The 17,025-nt window shown below is 50.3% G+C and overlaps 1 protein-coding gene across 1 annotated transcript; it reads right to left on the reverse strand.

Moving 5' to 3' along the window:
* Positions 1-1,475: 1,475 nt before the first annotated feature.
* Positions 1,476-9,329, reverse strand: SLC16A5 (solute carrier family 16 (monocarboxylate transporter), member 5). Its single transcript, XM_010010296.1, has 4 exons — positions 9,110-9,329; positions 5,124-5,267; positions 3,056-3,922; positions 1,476-1,717 (listed from the first exon to the last, which is right to left on the reverse strand). Exons 1-4 carry the CDS (start codon positions 9,327-9,329, stop codon positions 1,476-1,478), a joined length of 1,473 nt encoding a protein of 490 aa, XP_010008598.1.
* Positions 9,330-17,025: the final 7,696 nt, after the last annotated feature.

The raw sequence follows: 17,025 nt of genomic DNA on the forward strand, positions 1-17,025 counted from the left end.
GGTTTAGGTGGGGAAGGGTTGTCAAGCACTGGACCAGGCTGCCCAGGGCAGTGGTGGAGCCACCATCCCTGGAGGGATTTAAAGGATGTGTAATGTGGCACTGGAGGATGTGGTTTGGTGGTGGCCTGGGCAGTGCTGGGTTAACGGTTGGACTCAAATAATCTTAAAGGTCTTTTCCAACCTAATCATTTTTATGATTGTATTATCTGCTCCTGTCCGATAAGAAATGATAGAGAACATAAACTTTGTGCAACTCAAGCTGATGCTAACGGAGGGTAGAGGCTCAGGCAGCTCTCGTCTTAGTAGTTACGAGTGTAATTCCCAGGAGTGTTTAGCAAGAAAAGCTACTTCCAGTCAAGGCCATATGGATATGGAAGTCAATAAAATTGACTTTTCTCACTATACTTTTCCCCACAGACTCCTCTGTAAGTTATGCTTGTGCTTATAAGAAGTGTAGTTATGCTTGTGCAAGCACTCTGGAATATAGAGAATGCTGGTGGAACGAAGTCTGAGAGGCTAAGACTAAAGAGCTAGATTCATTTACACAAGGGCTTTGTGTACTGCAAACTCCTTCCCTACAGTGGCTTTGAATTTGGCCCCCTAAGGATGTATACACTTAATCTCAGGTCTAGTAACACCTTTGCTACCACTCCCTCTGCAACAATGGGTTCCAGTTAATGCTGAAAAGAAGTGTATTTACACAAGCCACAAATCCTGTTTATGGTATATCAAGAAGCACTTGGGATGTCACTGGTCATACAAAGCAGGCACTCTAAGGGTGGTTGGTTTGTTTCTTTTTGATGTTCTGGAGTTGAGCCTTCGAGGCTTTGAAAATGTCCTTGGCATGAAGAACTTGTGTATGTACCTCATAGGAGGAAATATTTGCTCTTACTAGAGACTTGGCTGAGTTCTGCAGCACATGCATCAGCTTCCACACAATATTTAGAGATGTGGAAAAGAATAAGAGCCTTCCTGTGGAAGCTGCCACCCCCAACATGGAAAGCAACCAGGAAACTACAGTCTGCACCAAAATCATGTGTTCAGATGAGGCAATAATACTTCTTTGTGGAAGACTGACCATTGTGCATAGCCATTAATGCGTATTATCCAGTGTTACCAACTGGAATGTGCATGTGAGATTCCAGTGACTTAAAGGCACTGATTTACACCAATTGAACTGACATGGCTTTTGTGTCTCGGCGCCGGTTACCATGGCTGTTATCCCAGGGTTTGCTTTGGGGAAGCACAGTTCTCTTTGTCCTTCATCTCTTTGGCTGGTGCTGGGATCTGGGCTCAGCCCGTGGTCCACATCACTCGGAGGCTGACACGGCTCCGCGAAGTAGAAGTGCAGAAGGATGATGACAGTTGTGGAAAGCAGACACTTGATCTCTCATCTGCTGCCAGAGCTGGGCCGTGTGTAGCTTTGTACAGGCCACGTAATCGTTTGTGTTCCTCTTTATTTGTCTTCTTTCCTTTCATATGCTTGTGATGTACACGACTGCTGGAGGGGGTTGACTTTCAGGCTGTGATTCAGTTGGCATTTCACTGTATTGATACCTGGAAGGATTATCCAGAGGTAATTTGGAAGCCTCTTTCAGTCTGGTTTTCTTTTCCAGAGCACAGAAAGTGAGTGCCATGAATAAGGCAGCCGAGATCAGGAAGAAGCTGGAGTTGTAGAAGACGTAGTGGAAATCATTAGTTATATCTACCAGGAGACCTGAAATAGAAGCCACAGCTTAGTCAAAGAGAAGATGCACACTAAAGGCAACGGGGTGACAACTACATGAATATTAAACCTAAATCAGTCAGCAAATTGCCATATACAAAAGATGAGCATCCACAGATGAGGTAAATTCTCTTTAGATTGCAGGGATTGGTTGTGACTCAAGTGATGTTTGTGCTTTTGTAGCAGGTATATCACAACACACAGAGAAATCGAGTGGAAAAAAGGAAGTTGGGAGTTTTGCCCAATGTGCTGACTGATTTTGCTCACTCAGCAGAGGAGCCCTGTGCCTCTCACTGGATCTTGGACTGGGTGACCCTGTTACATACCAGGTCAGAAAGCAGAACAAGTAAATAGAGAAATCTCTCCCAGATGGACACGTTTGGGTCTCTAAGCTGAAACCTTGTCTCTGACAGTGTGTAATCAGGGAGAAGGAAATTCACAACACAGAAAGCACCATGACTAACATTAAGTGCCTTCAGTATAAAACATTTAAAGTGTGACATTTCAAATGAGTAATTGAACACTGGTGTTAGAGATGGAAAGGTGATACTCAGGTCAAATGTCCGATGCTTTCTGTAGGCTACTTATTTATATGGAAATACTGGAGTACTCTTTGCTTGTATTCTTCAGTAAAGATTGGTGATGTTTCTTGTCCTGGTGCACTTTTCTTTAGCAGATTTTAGGACTACAAATAGAACTGGTGCTGCTGTTACTGGCCTTTGTTTTCCCCTCTGCCACTCCTTTCAGAGATGTCCAAGGAAAGACCTTTTTTTGCTCTCTGAGAACAGTGACTGACCCACTAATGCCAGGGAATACCATGCAATATGGTGCATGTTATCATCCTGTCCTTAGAACAGACGGTATTTTCCTGCCGGATAGCAAACAGCTCATTGTCTGGAGAAGAGAACTAAAGCCTCATTCATGCTCAGGTCTTTTAAATTTGCTGCTGTGCTGCAGGAGCAAGTAAGTGCAGGAGTGAACTGTGACATCTGTGAATCATTTATTGGCTTTGGGTTCATATCTCGCTCCTTTCTTGTCTCCAGAGAAAAATCAACATGCTCTAGAACTTGGAAAGAAGAGTGAACAGAGGCTTTTACTATAAGGCTCTTGAATAATGTAGGAGTGGTATTAATTCTGATTAGAGTCAATTTGTTTCATGGGACGTTCACAACTCCTTCCTTTCTGATTCTCCCTTTTATATCACTCCCTTTGCACAACTCACCTGCCTGCATGGGGTTTGAAATCTCCCTTATTTCTCATTTTCCCAAACACTTCTCACCAGTGTCTAAACAAGCAGTTTCTCCCCAGCCTGCTTTAATAGCTCCTCACCTGTGAGAGGGGGTCCGATGAGGAGCGTGATGCTCTCCAGGATGGTGAAGAGCCCCAGAGCGCTCGAGAACCTGTCCATCTCCACCACATCCATCAGCACCTGGAAGGTGAGTGCCCCGATGCCGCTCATGGCTATGCTGAGGATGACGCAGTAGATGATGAGCACGCTGAACTCGGCTGAGACCACGCAGATGAAGTTGCTCAGCCCGCAGAGGAGCACGGCCAGGCTGAACAGGTAGATGCGTCTCCCTGAGAAGACTCTGTGTCCCGAGAGCAGCCCCGTGAAGGGGCGTATGAAGATGTTGATGAACCCGATAACAGAGATGAGGAGAGCTGCCCTGCGCTCCTCCACCCCATTCTGGATGGCGTAAGGCACAAGGTAGATGTGGGGTAATGCAAACCCCATCATCATCCAGGTCACGCCAATAGTGTAAATCTGGTAACCTTTGTTTTGACAGAAGATGTCAAAAGCCAGGTACTTCTGCATCACGTGGAAGCATGCAGTCCTTCTGCTTGGCTTCTGGAGCTCGTGTTGCGGAGAAGATGCTCCATTGGATAGCTGTGTCTCTTCTGCTCTTCTCCTTGGCTCCTCTCTGGGCTTGGATGACTGAAGTACTGGCCCTGAAGTGAGCTGAACCGGTCTCATGATGGCTCCACAAACACAACAGTTCAGTAGTATTCCTCCAAAGATAAGGAAAGTGTTTCTCCAGCCCATCTCATCCAGCAGGTATTGAGAAAGCAGCGGCCACAGCGTGAAACCCAGAGAGACACCAGTGGATGCCATGGCATTGGCCAGCGTTCGCCACCGTACAAAGTAGAATCCCAGCGCAGTCACTCCTGCCTGAAAGCTGAAGCATGACCCCAGGCCTAAAGGTAAGAATAAAAGAGCAAATGACAGCACGTGATCCCTCTGCATTGTCTTAAATGGTGAAAAGACCCTAAAGACAGGGTGTACCCACAGGTGAGATGGGACAAGGGGAATGGCTTTAACCTCCCGAGGGGAGATTGAGGTGAGCTCTGAGGCACAGGGTGCCCAGAGAAGCTGTGGCTGCCCCATCCCTGGCAGTGTTCAAGGCCAGCTTGGACACAGGGGCTTGGAGCAACCTGCTCTAGTGGAAGGTGTCCCTGCCCATGGCAGGGGTTGGGGCTGGATGAGTTTTAAGGTCCCTTCAATACAAACCATTCCATGATTTTATCCCTTTACCTGCCTCTGAAGCATTTCCTCACCTGCCAGGCTGCACGACCCACAGTGATTCATACTCAGAAACCCCACAGAAGGGATGTTGTGTATAAATTAAGGTACTTGGGTTCTATACTAAATATACTGATGTAAGCTGACATTTGTGTGGGGCAGGCTGCCATTCCTAAAATTGCTATGGAATTGTTCATTAAAAACTTTTACACTGCATACAACAAGCAGTTTTGCTTTCCTGATGCTTCCATCAAGGCTCAGGGAGTTACTCTCTGTGTTCAGTGGACACCATTTAGTTTGCAAGATCCAATGGGATTAGTCCCAAAGTAGCATAGCCTGGCTGAAGAAATGAATCTCTTTGTGTTAGAAAACCCCCAAGAGCTGAACTTCAGTCACAGAGGAGAAATATTTGGAAAGGAGAAGTTCCCATCTGTTACTTCTGTTCAAAACCAACATGTTCTTTTGTTAGATGTCTTCACATTGCCCCAGATTGGGAGTGGTGAAATACAAACCCAGGGAACTTGGGAGGGATGTTATCATAGATTATATTATCCCAACACATTCCAAGACTGAAAACCCCCTCCCTTCCTCACAGCCAAAAGGCTGAGAAGCTGCTAAACAGAACAGGTATCTTTGCTCTCCATTTTGCCCTCTGGAGACCTGAAGGTTTTTCCAGAGAGAAAGTGAGCTTGGCTGGATGAGGTGTGTGTTGAAGGGATGTCAAGGGCAAGTCTGGCTGCTCCATGTCTCCTGCTGCTCCTGGTTGATCCAATTTCATGGATGAATGGAAAAAAGTGAGCACATAGTCGGGAATTGCCGTTCCCGTCTCTCAGGTGAAGCTCAGCAGCCGGGTTCCTGCTGCTCTGTGGTACTCACCCGTGATGAAGCCAGCGGTGATGTAAAGCTGGCTGATGGACCTGCAGAAGGAGCTGCACACCATGCCCACGCCGCTGAGCAGGCCGCCCAGCATCACTGCGAACCTGCAGCCAAAGCGCTTCACCAGGATGCTGCAGAGGGGCCCTGGCACCAAAGAAGCAAAAGGGAAGCAGTTAGGGAGGAAGGGAATTCCTTGTACCTGCTGGATTGCTGCAGTTATCCGTTGGTGTAGTCCCAGCAGCACAACGTGGTAAGGGAGCCAGGGAGAGAATATATAGTCCCTAATCCTCCCAAGGGCTTGGTTGACTTGTTAGCTGAGGGGAAGGCTTCTGTGATCTGCGTGGATTTTGGCCATCAAGTAGGATTTCCAAGCTTCCCTGTGATGGCTTTTAGTTAAAACGGTTGGAAATGTAATGGCAGAAGGACTTTCAAGTGTAATCTGTTCTCATGTCGTATAAATTCTGGGAATGATTTGAGAAAGGAAAGGATTGGATTTCTGAATAAGAGATGCTAAGCGGATGATGTTTCTGTTTGCATATTTGCACTCGTTTCCCTGTGTGTTTCAAACATTCTGCCACAAAATCTCCTAAATTGCCTGTGGTGTCCTCTACCTTGGTGAAACTCCTTGCAAGAGAAGGTAGATTGACTCTGAACTAGACAAAGAATGGGAGAAGATAGACATCATTGAGGAGGATCATTCGAATACAGCTGAGGTATATTCATGCCTACGTGGGAATTGATCTAAGCTTCAGGCAGCAGCATCCAAGCTGAAGCTTGTGGAGTCCTGCAAGTCATCTTCTTCAGAAAAATACTGTTATTGTCAGCACAGCTCTTTGCACGTGCCTGTCCTGGCTTAGCTGGCAGGGTGGGAAGGTTTCACTGTGTCCACTTCCAACAGGACGCAAGCCTAGGAGCAAACCATGTGCATCCTGGTTCCCACTGCCACTCCAGCACTAACACCACAGAGGTGGGAGTGAGACCCAGGTGGTTCTGATGGACCAGAGCCCACTTCTGCCCTTCTTGGGCCCAAACCTGTGGTCTGTTGGACCTACATTGTTCTGTGCACCTACATTGCTGGCAGGCTTTATAGCAAAGAGTTGTGTTACTTCATAAGAAAAAGAACAAAGAGCCATGGCGGAGTGTGTTTAAGGTCAGTTAATTCTTTACTTGTCATAGAGTTCTGATGAATTCCATGAGATTCTGGTAAATTACCAGTTTATTAGTTCAGACCTGCATCCCACCAGTGGGAAACATGCTTCTCTCTGCATGAGAAGAGGATCTGAGAGTTACTTTTTCCATTCCTTTGAGGATGTTCGGGTTTTTCCAGGGTTTATTAATTTTCCCCTCTTCTGAACACTTCAGTTTATATGAGCAAAGGCCAAATGACTGTAAGTTTCAGAATTAGGAGTCAATCAGTGCAGGGAAAATAACCTGTGGCTTATTTGTGACCTAAGTCAATGTCTGGTTTGAAACAGAACCCACATAATGGAGTGAACAGGGGGAACATTATTAAAATGAGGAGAGCAGCTGCCTGTATTTTGATCTGCTTGGGAGATTTCCACCTCAGACTTTGAAGAAGTGTTCAGCAGATGGTGACTGCATTATTTTCCTCCTGCGGAAGACATTAAGGATGGTTCTGCAGTTTAACCCACCCCAGTAGCCAGGAGTCATGAATTGAATGCTCCAAAACGATGAGAATGGCTCTAAAAGTATAAGAGATTTTCATTACTTATTCCTGTTAACGTGCTTTCTAGGTTTCACACGTTATTTCTCACTTGCCTGAGGCTTTTGGGCTTTCCTTTGCAAAAATAATAGCAACAAAAGTGCTGCGTTTGTATGACCATGGGTTGCGGGTTACATGTGTGTGAATATCTAGGAGCAGGAACCTGTGAGGGCCTGAACAACCCTTTTGGAGATGGCCTCAGGATCCTGAGGTCTCTCAAACCATTCTTATAACAAAATACTCATTAATCACTTTTACCTAGCAACATAGCATGGGCAACGAGATAACTTTGGCTTCCTAACTGATGAGTTATTGTTTGCACTGTGTCCTTCCCTGTTTCCTTCCGTAGCTCTCCTGCATAGGACCTTCTTGCTACACTGGCCGCCTTGAGAACAGGCTGCTCTGTCCCTTTCTCTGCCCCTTTACCCGTTTTTGCCACAAATATTGTTCTCCCACTTCAGTTCCCCTGAATTAAAAAGAATAAAGAAGAAAAGGGAGCAGCATCTTCAAGAGACACCCGTGACATTGCAGAAAGCAATTTAGAGCCAGGATAAGGGATGTAAGTGAAGAACCTGAACCAAACGGGGCCTGGCCCACCACGAAGGAGGTCAGAAGTTGCAGCAGAAGCCCTACATGCTTGACCTGAGCTTTATGTCTGGTTTTTGTTGGTTTTCTTCCTGGTTGTGCTACTCCTGCCTTACACTCCTGGGGGACAAGAACAAGCACTCCCCTGCGGTGACAGCCTGCAATGGGAGACGTAACTGGCAAGCAGAGTAATAACCCTTTTGTAATTCACTGGCTGTGCCCTGACAGATTCTGTTACTGAATGTCATTATCATGAGGCTGTTCTTTCCTTGACTAACTTATAACTCTTAGATCTATTTATTGGCCATCTTTATAGTACCTTTTACTGTGGTCCCAGCCTCCTACAGAACAATTACTTCATTAGAATAGACAGAATAATAGATATTTTCTTGCAGATGCTGCCAGACTTGTTGCTTCTGGACATGTTAGGACTGAGCTGCTCCTCAGACCATTTCCCAGAGCCAGCAGGTCCCGTTTGGCTCCGTCCCACTAATCACAGCAGGGATGGAAGGCAGCACAGGGAATAACCATCAGCTTCCAAATGCAACCCCTCAAGGATGCTGCTCTATTTCTGCTGACCTTTGGTGATAATTCCTCCCCTGGTTGCTTCCCTTGAGGTCTCTTTCCATCTGCACCTTGCAGCTCTGGACCCAACTGCTTCTCCAAGGTGCAAACTCTCTCTCCTATGGCTGTCAGCCAAGCCCTGCACAGGAGAGCCTGAACCTGCCACTGCCTTCACATCAGCATGACTCAAGGCTCTGCTTTGTATTCTCTTCATCCTGTAGTGCCTCCTTTCACCAGTGTTGGAAGGGGCAGGTATGAACTCGGGGAGCAGCTCAGGGATGTGGCTGTCAATGGGCGCTTTGCTGTTTGCCTGATGCGGTATGGGGGGTTTCTGTGTGTCAGGTAAGAAGGAGCTGTACATGGAGGGGTCAGCAGCAACGTGGACCAGCCTCTCACTGGGAAGCCCTCGAGCTGCTGGGGACTTGTTTTTCTCTTCTGCACAGATGGGTACCATGTCCTGTCACCTCCCACATCATCTTCGAGGGGAAAACCCAGTGATTCCCTCCTTTACACAGCACAACCTTCTTCCACCCTCTCCAGCTGGAGGCTGCCTCCTGACCCACATCCTGCATCAATCCAGCTCATGTCCACCCTGCCTGGGTGTGCACCCAATGCCACCGCCCAGGGAGCTGGCTTAATCCTCTGCCTCAGCTGGCAGCCTCAGGGAGCTTGGCTTGAGGTGGGTTTCAGCCACAAAGAACACACTTGTTATGTGGAACATAGAAGAAGATGGGTTCTCATGGATGCAAGATGAACCAAGCAAGCACCCAAGCTCCAGCACTACCCACTGGCTTATTTGAAGAGCTGCTATGGGCAATAACTAAGTTCTCGCTGGTCTGGAGATGCTGGGAGAGAAAGGGATTCGCCTCCTTTGACCGAGAGTCTTGGGTGTCTCTTAGAGTGGCAAAAGGGAGCTTGGTATCTGTGGAAACTTAAGTGTGGTCAAAGCAGTTAGGAGATGCTGTGCACTGCCAACCAGTCAGTCTGCTCTGACCTCCCAGTCCCTTCCACCATCCACCTTAATGGAAAATGGTAACCTTAATGGTAACAGTGCCCTCATTGCTCATCAGCGACACAGCAGCAGGAGGTGGTGAAGAGCATCCCCATCACTTACCGCCTCCGTGCAGCACTGCCACCATGATGGACGGGAACCACGACGTCTCGCTGTTGCTGGCCTGGAAGTCGCGCTGCAGGTCCGTGAAGAAGATGCCGATGCAGGGGGGGAAGCCCAGTGTCATGCCCTGCAGCACCACTGCAGCCAGCAGGACCATCCATGCCCAGCCCTGGTCCTGGGGCTTGGAAGATTTGTGTTCTCCTGCTCCTCCTTGGGACATGACAGCTTCTTTCTGCTCCCAAGCCAGCCTGCTGGGGAGGGAACTGCAGCTACCATGCAACCCTCAGCCCAGCGAATGGGCCTGTGGAGCAGAGCTGATGGTATTCCCAAGGCTCGGATGCTCCGGAGCGTCCCACACCTTTTGCAGCTGACTCTCTAGACCTCTTGCTCTGCATTTCTTCTAGCACCAACCTTCATTCTCGCCACAGGATCCTGGCAACCGACTGCTTAAGAAACAACTGCCTTCCCCTTTTATATTTCACAAGACTGTGGCCGCAGCCAGGTACAGGGCAGGACCACGCCTCCTCTGAGGAATGAATTGGCCTTACCTAATTCCCGCCCTTATTTTCCCTTTCACCTGCTTTCATCATATGGAGTCCCCTTGCTGGCAATTGCTAAGGTCACCCAGTCCTCGTGCCCAGAAGAGGAGGAAAAACCCTGCGAATGCCAAGAAAAATAGAACCATACAAAGCCTGCGTGTGGCAGCAGGGCTGGGGTGAACCTGGCAGGGAGGCTGCACCTACCCACACAGGGCTAGTGGGGAAAACCCAGTTTTAAAGCCATTAATTCATTAGGATCCAGTGATCATAGATGGGATTTTCCTTTACCTCTGCTTAGAGCTAAAGCTTCTTCAAAGCAATCCCAGCTTTGACTTCTTTAAGACCAGCTGCAAGAAACGCATCGCAATAGCATTCCCCATCCACATGAATAAACATGCATAAGGAAAAAACCACCTTTGGCAGCTGGATGAGCTCAGAAAAGCACCCATAAGGTCACAGCATGGTGCAATATTTATTCAGCACTCAAATACTGATCAGACCTAGAAGAATAGTCAAGTTTGAGTTTCGTGTGCCGCTTTAAGGGTGAAAAGCAGTTTGATTATGCTCATTATTTCATATATGCCACGGGGGCAGAAAGTTAGTTCCATACCTCAGGTTGAGACAAGGATTGGTCAAGCGGAGGGTGGTGAGCGTGTGGCTGCGCGGGCAGCTCATCCCCTGTGTGCGCAGCTCACGGCCCACACTTCTGCTTCAGTAGCCACTAAAAGCTTTGATGAAGCCCTTTTGCAATATTAACCTCGGCATCACTTCTGTGAGCAGGGCTCTTATGCTGGCTCTCAGCCCAAAGGACAAAAAACAAGGCTGGGAGCAGAAGGGGGGCCCCGTGGGAAGGGGCTCTCAGATGCAAATCACGGTGGTGGTGCTCAGCACACTTTAATCCTTTGTCCACTTTAGCCGGGTGCAGATAATGCAACTAATTCAAGTGCTTGTCTCTCTGGTGTGAATTAGCTGGATGACAGCCTAAAGCCTCTCCCCGGCAACAGCGAACCTGCAATAAAAGGCAGAAGCACACAGCTCCTCTCTGTTCCCAGACAGCCTGTCCAGCTCTTGAGCTTGTCCAGCACATTTCTGGCTCCCCGCACCTCTCCCTGCACGCCCGCTTACATGGGAGGGCTCTCCAGTGGGGCAGCAGACCCCACGGCTCTCACCCACCTCCTGCCCCGGGCTGCAGGACACCCTTTCCCCTGGGCAGCCCAACCTGGAAGGACTGTGGCAATGTGGTGCCAAGAGTGCGGTGACCTCCTCGCTGCCTGCATAAAGGTAAAGGAACGAGTTTGTTCCAGCGCTGGCTCAGCCGGATGTGCCACACGGAACACCAGCAGCGCTGCAAAACCTTGGTTTAACCCTTCCCAGGGTAACCACATGGGATGGAGGGGGCAGACGTGGCGGGTAACGTGTGTTTTTGTGCTCCTATGGGCTTGGTGGTTCTCAAGCAACGTGCTCCTGGTGTTGAGCAGTGAACGTGCCAGAGCAGGGGCATCTGCAAGACACGGGCTTTCCCATGTACGTGATCACCTCATGCTGATGGTGTTGGGAATGGGACTGAAGTTCACTGCAATAACCACGCCTGGGTGCCTACTGCAAACAGTGAGCTGGGAGCACATGGATGTGCAAAGGTGCTTCCCTCTACCAGCACACTCAGTGCCTGGGGGACAGGGGTGCCACGGACAGGACATGGGGGAGCACGCTGCTGGTTTCAGCCTTTCTTCCTGGCCAGTCACTGTCTGTCCTGATGATAATTCTCTCTCATTCAGGTCTGGATGTTGTTTCTTCTTCCTCCAATGACACCCAAGGCCTTCCTGGATTTCCCTAGCTGTGATGGAGCAGCCCTACTCGTTGTTTATGGCAGCAGAACAGGAGTGACTCTCACTCCTTCCTCTGTGCCTCAGTTTCCCTTAGCTGTGATGGGGACAAGCAGCTGCTGGGATGAGGGTTGCTGGATGCTGCTCCCTGCAAGGACAGGCAGCCCTTTATGCTGAGAATCGCAAGGGCCTGGGGCATTTATGTAGCTCACCTCCTAGGAAGAGGCTTATATTTAGCCTGCAAATGATGGTGATGTCTATATATTGTCCTCGGAGAGAGCCTGCGGCTGGTGGGTACCTCCATGGCGAGAAGAGCAGCCCACTTCTCCCCTACAGCCACCCAGGAGGGATGATCCAGCAGGGAAATCAGGAGTGTGGCTGGTGGGGGGAGACAGGACCCCTGCCCCAGGGATGGGGCTTGGAGGGGTGTTCAGAGACCACACGATGCCAGCAGCTTGGGATGGAAATGGAGAGGAAAGCTTCTTGTTCTCAGTACATTAGGTCTCTATCCTGCTGCCCAGCAGCATCCTCCTGCCGGCCCAGCTCAGCCCAGTGTGTGCTGGATGTGATTTATGAATGTGCAAAGGCAGCTGCGTGCACACAAGTGAGATGTTTACTGTAAACTGAGAGGGGTGGAAAACTGCTTCTTGGGGTCACTCGGTGTATGTTGGGGGGAGGAGAACCAAGCACTTCTCTTGGTAAATACCTTTATAAGTGACTTTTTAAGTACCTTTTCATCCTGAGATCCTGGCTTGCTTTGCCATCCTCTCCCAGGGCAGTTGTGTTCCATCCCAGCTGACTTTTCCAAGGTCACCCACTAAGCTGACAGCACAGAATCCAGATCTAGCTCTGATTAAAACAACAGCCCAAGTGCTGCAGCACAGCCTAATGCTGTGGGCTTGTGTCTGTGGGATGTCACTTGTCAGCAGCCCTTAAGGGTCAGGCTGTTCCCCAGGGCCATAGGTCCCATGCTCTCTGCATGTCCTTAGTGGCACATTACAGCTCTATAAGCCAGTCCTGAGCTCAGCAGCACTTTTGGGGCAGATCATGTGGAAACCAAAGTGCAAATACCCCAGAGATTGCAAATCACTTTGAGAAAGAGTCATTGAACCTGCTCCAGAGATCCAGGTTAGCAAACAGCCTGACACAGATTGAGTCTTGGGGAGGAAGCTGGGTGGTGGGTGGGTTTTGAGCAAGAGGAACTAAGTGACGTTTCAGCTGTGGGATTGCAGAGCAATAGCTGGGGGCTATTCCTGTTCAATGCCAAATTAACCTCCTGCTCTGATCCTTTCCTTGAACCCCAACAGACCCAGCAGAAACCAAGCTCTCAGAGCACCTCAAACCAGGTTCCTGGCCTGAGACTGAGGCAGGATCTGAACAACCCTGGCGTTAAAACCCCTGCAGAGCAGCTCTGCTGGTGCTGAGCGAACGGGTCAGTGCCAAGGGTGGGGAAGCGCTGGTTTATCAGGAGTTTCCCAAGTAGTTCCACAGCATCACCCCCACATCCTCCCCCTGCACAAGCCATCAGGGTCCTGCTTGCACTAAGAGGTCCTAATCACTTTGATCAGCCTCATCTGGGGCGTCCTCCCACACCCCTTTCACCCCATTTGCTCTCCAGCTGCATTTAAGTCCAGATCTTTACCTTGGCTCAGCCTTTGATGTGTTTCACTGCTGCTTTCTGCTCTCCTGCACCGACTTTGGCTCTGCCTGGCTGCTCTGTGCCCATTAGTCACCAGAACGTGGGTGTACCACCAGGTGAGGCATTCTGCTTCTGGGACCAGGCTTAATGACTGTTAGACACTACTGGGGATAACAGCGCTTGGCATGGAGATGGGAAGTGGGGGTTGAGGAGGCAGCTGGCACCGGAGCGTGCACTGACAGCTCCCATCGGCTCACAGGAATCCAGCAGGACGTGGCTTGTCCCTGTGCTTTACCCTGGTGGGTGATTGCAGATGGTTTGTGTGGGATCCAGCCCTTGCTGCTGTCCCCATGGGCACTGCCTGTGGCTTCCCCAGAGCCTGGGCTTTGGGCAGCTCTCCCCGAGGCAATGGGGATGAGCCTGAGGAAGATGAGCTTGTGTAGGTTCTCACTGGAGTGGCTCTGGCTCATGTTGTGTGACACCCTGACCTGCCACGTGGCCCTGGGAGGAGGACTGATGCTGACACAGCACTGCCCAAGCAGTGGAGGTCTTTGCTAGAACCTGGTTATTGAGGCTGTCTGGAAGCTGCTGGTGCTGTTCTTGCAGCTATTCCCTTGTGAAGATGAGGAGGGTGACGAGTGTCCTGAAAAGTGGGGATTTTGAAGAAATGGAGTTACCTTATTGCTGGGGAAACTCTGCAATAGACGAGGATGTGGCAGAGGAAGGGGGCAATGGGCTGTGTTGCAGCTGTGGGTGAGTCTAACCCTGCTGCAGCCCAGCTCTCCCATGGCTTGACATCTAGGGATGCTGTGGTGGGTGGTGTTCCCTCCAGCAGATCTTACCTATCAAGTACTTAATTGTCACTTACCTTGGGTTGTATTAATGGGGAATAAGGTGCTTAATGGTTGAAAGGTTGGGAAGTGTTTCCCTTGGGTGGATGCTGGATCCTTGGAGCTGGAAGAGGTTGTTGGGGATTGAAGGTTGCAGCCACAACCTGAGTGTTCAGGAACCCAGCAGGGTTTTGGGCTCCAGCCAGCCAAGAGAAGCAGCTTTGGCTGTGCTGCTCTGAGCAGATGCTCGACATCCCACCCGAGTCCTGCTCTCCTTTGTCTTTCACCCAAGAACAGTTGCTCCAAGCAAGATGCAGGTGATACCTAGAAGTCACAATAGGGCAGGAGAGGAGGTTCAGCACCTCAGTGCCAGCACAGGGGTCTTCTTGTCCACACCCAGAGGGATCATGATGTTTTGGAAAGAAAGGCAGGAGCTCTTAATTCTGCTGGGAAGTGCAGGTTGTTGTGTGCCTTAGGGTCTTGTTGTCAGAGGGGTGTGGAAACAGCAAAATGTGTCCCTTACCCTTTGTTCATGGGTAACCCCCTTTGGTTTGGGAAATACAACCACCCCCTGACTTTTTCCATGTTTCCCTGCATTCGATTTTAGATGAAAACCCACTGACTAATCCTAATAAAGGATGAGGGTGACTGTTTGTCAGGTATTTGTTAGGGCTTTAGTGACTCATCTGCAACATCTTGAACTTGGTGCCTGGGTTAAAGGCCTGACCGACCCTTTGCTTGGTTGCCCACACAGTTTTCCTCATCTTTAGCCACTGTCATTTGAATTCATCAGGACCACTGGTGTGTTCCTGCCTGCGCCGCAGGATCCGCTGCCCTGACCTCAACCACGGGTGAAGGTGCTCACCTTCCCCAAGGGTTTTCTTGGTGGTGCAGAGACCCGCTGAGCTCCGCTCACTGAGGATCTGATGGAGACCCATAACGCTTGATGGTAACCCAGGATTCAGACCGATGATGGGCCTGTATCAGGCTCCCATCTGCTGAAGTCTGGGGAACTCTTAGGAAGGATGGAGGCTTCTGATATGAAATACTGCTAGAAACATCAAATGTTGATGCCTTTGCTCATGTAGCACCAGGATCAGTTGCTAGGGGATTGTAGCTCCTCTCTACTGTGGTTTGGAGAAAACAACGTGTTTCTTGAGCTCTGGAAGGGAGAAGGTACATAGGGGTTATTTTTCTGTGTGAAAGTTGGGTTAAACCTCCAGTGGCTGCCTCAAAACCAGATCAAGGTGAATGGCTATGGCCAAGGTCCTTGTTTCCCAAACAACTTAGTAAGCTGGGTTGAAAATATCTGCAGGCTTGTGGCTGCAAATAGATCTGGCTTTTGATGGCTTTGCTCTGGTGAAGGAGGTGGAGAAGTGACAAACTGACCTTGTCCTTAAGCGAGGCAGAGCAGAAGAGTGTACCTGTGCTGCAGGATGCCCTATGGCTGCGGCCAGACCTCTGCACCACTGGCTTTCTCCCTCCCAGACGTGTGTGAAGAGGGGAGGTGCAGCAGCAGCTTCCACTGCTTTTTGCCGGAGCCTCAGGCTGAGCAGTGGGATGCTGTAGGTGCCTCCATGCTGCTAAACCCCTTTCCTGCGCCGGGTGTCAGGTCAGGTTTCCTGTGCCACAGACATGAGCGGGCAGGCCAGGAGAACAAGTGAACTGTGCTGCAGGCAGAGCTGGCAGCGGCCCCGTGGTGACTAACGGCAGGTTTGCTGAGCCCCAGCCACGGGGAACCAAGTGGCCCCTAACCCAGCGCTGTGGCCAGGGTGGGAGGAAAGGCCTGAGCCCTCCCTTGAGAGGTGGGATTGCTCCTTTTATGCCCCTTCAATGCAGAAAAAGCTGACAAAGGGGTATTGAAGCCCCTCTGCCGCAGCTGGGATGTGTGTGCTACTTGTTGACTGTGGCTATCGGGAGATCTCAGCGGTGGTTTGTTACTCAGCTTCCTCCCAAGCACCTGGAGAAGACATCTGGGCATCTTATTTCCCCATTTGCCCCTCAGGGGTAGGAGGGACCAAATCCTGCCATGGGCAGGTATGAAGTTCCTTGGGTGTTTGTGCTGCCATCCAGCTCCTGCCCTGGGGGTGGCACAGCCCCAGGGATGGAACTTCTTGCTCACAGGAGCTGCTTGTCCCTGGGGAGGTGCCTGCACTGGGTATCCCACATGGTCTTGAGGCAGCCAAGAGCCTTAACCCTCTGCTGAGGCCAGTTCTGCTGCAAACCACCCCTCTTCAAAAAAAGCAGCCTGGGTTTGGCAATGAGGAGAGCTGAGCTTTGGCCCTGGCAACAGCAGGACCTATTTGTTAAGAGCTGGTGTATGGGGTTACCTTACCCAGGGTTAAAATGAGCACGCAGGATGCTGCTGCCTATCCTGCACAGCCTCTTGCTGCTTGGTAACGCTGGGGCATCGTCTGTGTTCCCAGAAGTGGTTTTTAAGAGGAGTTAAGTGCATTGCACAGCCTGTAATGGGAAAGGGAGGGATGGTGCAAACCTCTGGCAGCTCCAGCTGGTGGTTTCTGCAGAAACCACTGAGTGACACTTGTGTCTTCTGCCCGATGATGTGGCATTGAGTTAGAGCAACCGACTGGCACAAAGGCTTTTCCAGCTTATGTGGCCGTATAGGACATCCCTATGGAGGGAGAGCAGGGAGGTTGTGGCTGCAGGCCTGGAACGCCAGCTGGAAGTTGAATGTGATCCGTGCTTTCATCTGCTGACAAGTCCTACCCTGTGAACGGGAATGACTGCGCAGGTGGTGTCGGCAGCGCCAGCCCTGCAGCTCCTGCCTCTACCCAGGATGCTGCCAGTGCCCTGGGCAAGTTCACGGGCAGCCCAGACCTGCCGGCACAGAGGCACGGGGATTCGTCAAGGAGGCTCTTACATGAGCCCATGCTATGTGGTGACTTGGCCCAGAGGTGGTTTCTGCCCCTGTGAGCAAACTCTGGGGGGAAGAATCTTGTTGTCTTCCACCGTATTGGTGTCAAACCAGGGTTTGGGGTTGTCTCAACCCACCCCAGCTTCATTTTGAGGCTCCTGTTGTGGTGGGGATGGAGGCAGCCGTGTGCCTGCAGGGCAGCTTCAGAGC

Source organism: Nestor notabilis, unplaced genomic scaffold, assembly GCF_000696875.1.
Source record: "Nestor notabilis isolate BGI_N333 unplaced genomic scaffold, ASM69687v1 scaffold6822, whole genome shotgun sequence".
NCBI classification, from domain to species: domain Eukaryota; kingdom Metazoa; phylum Chordata; class Aves; order Psittaciformes; family Psittacidae; genus Nestor; species Nestor notabilis.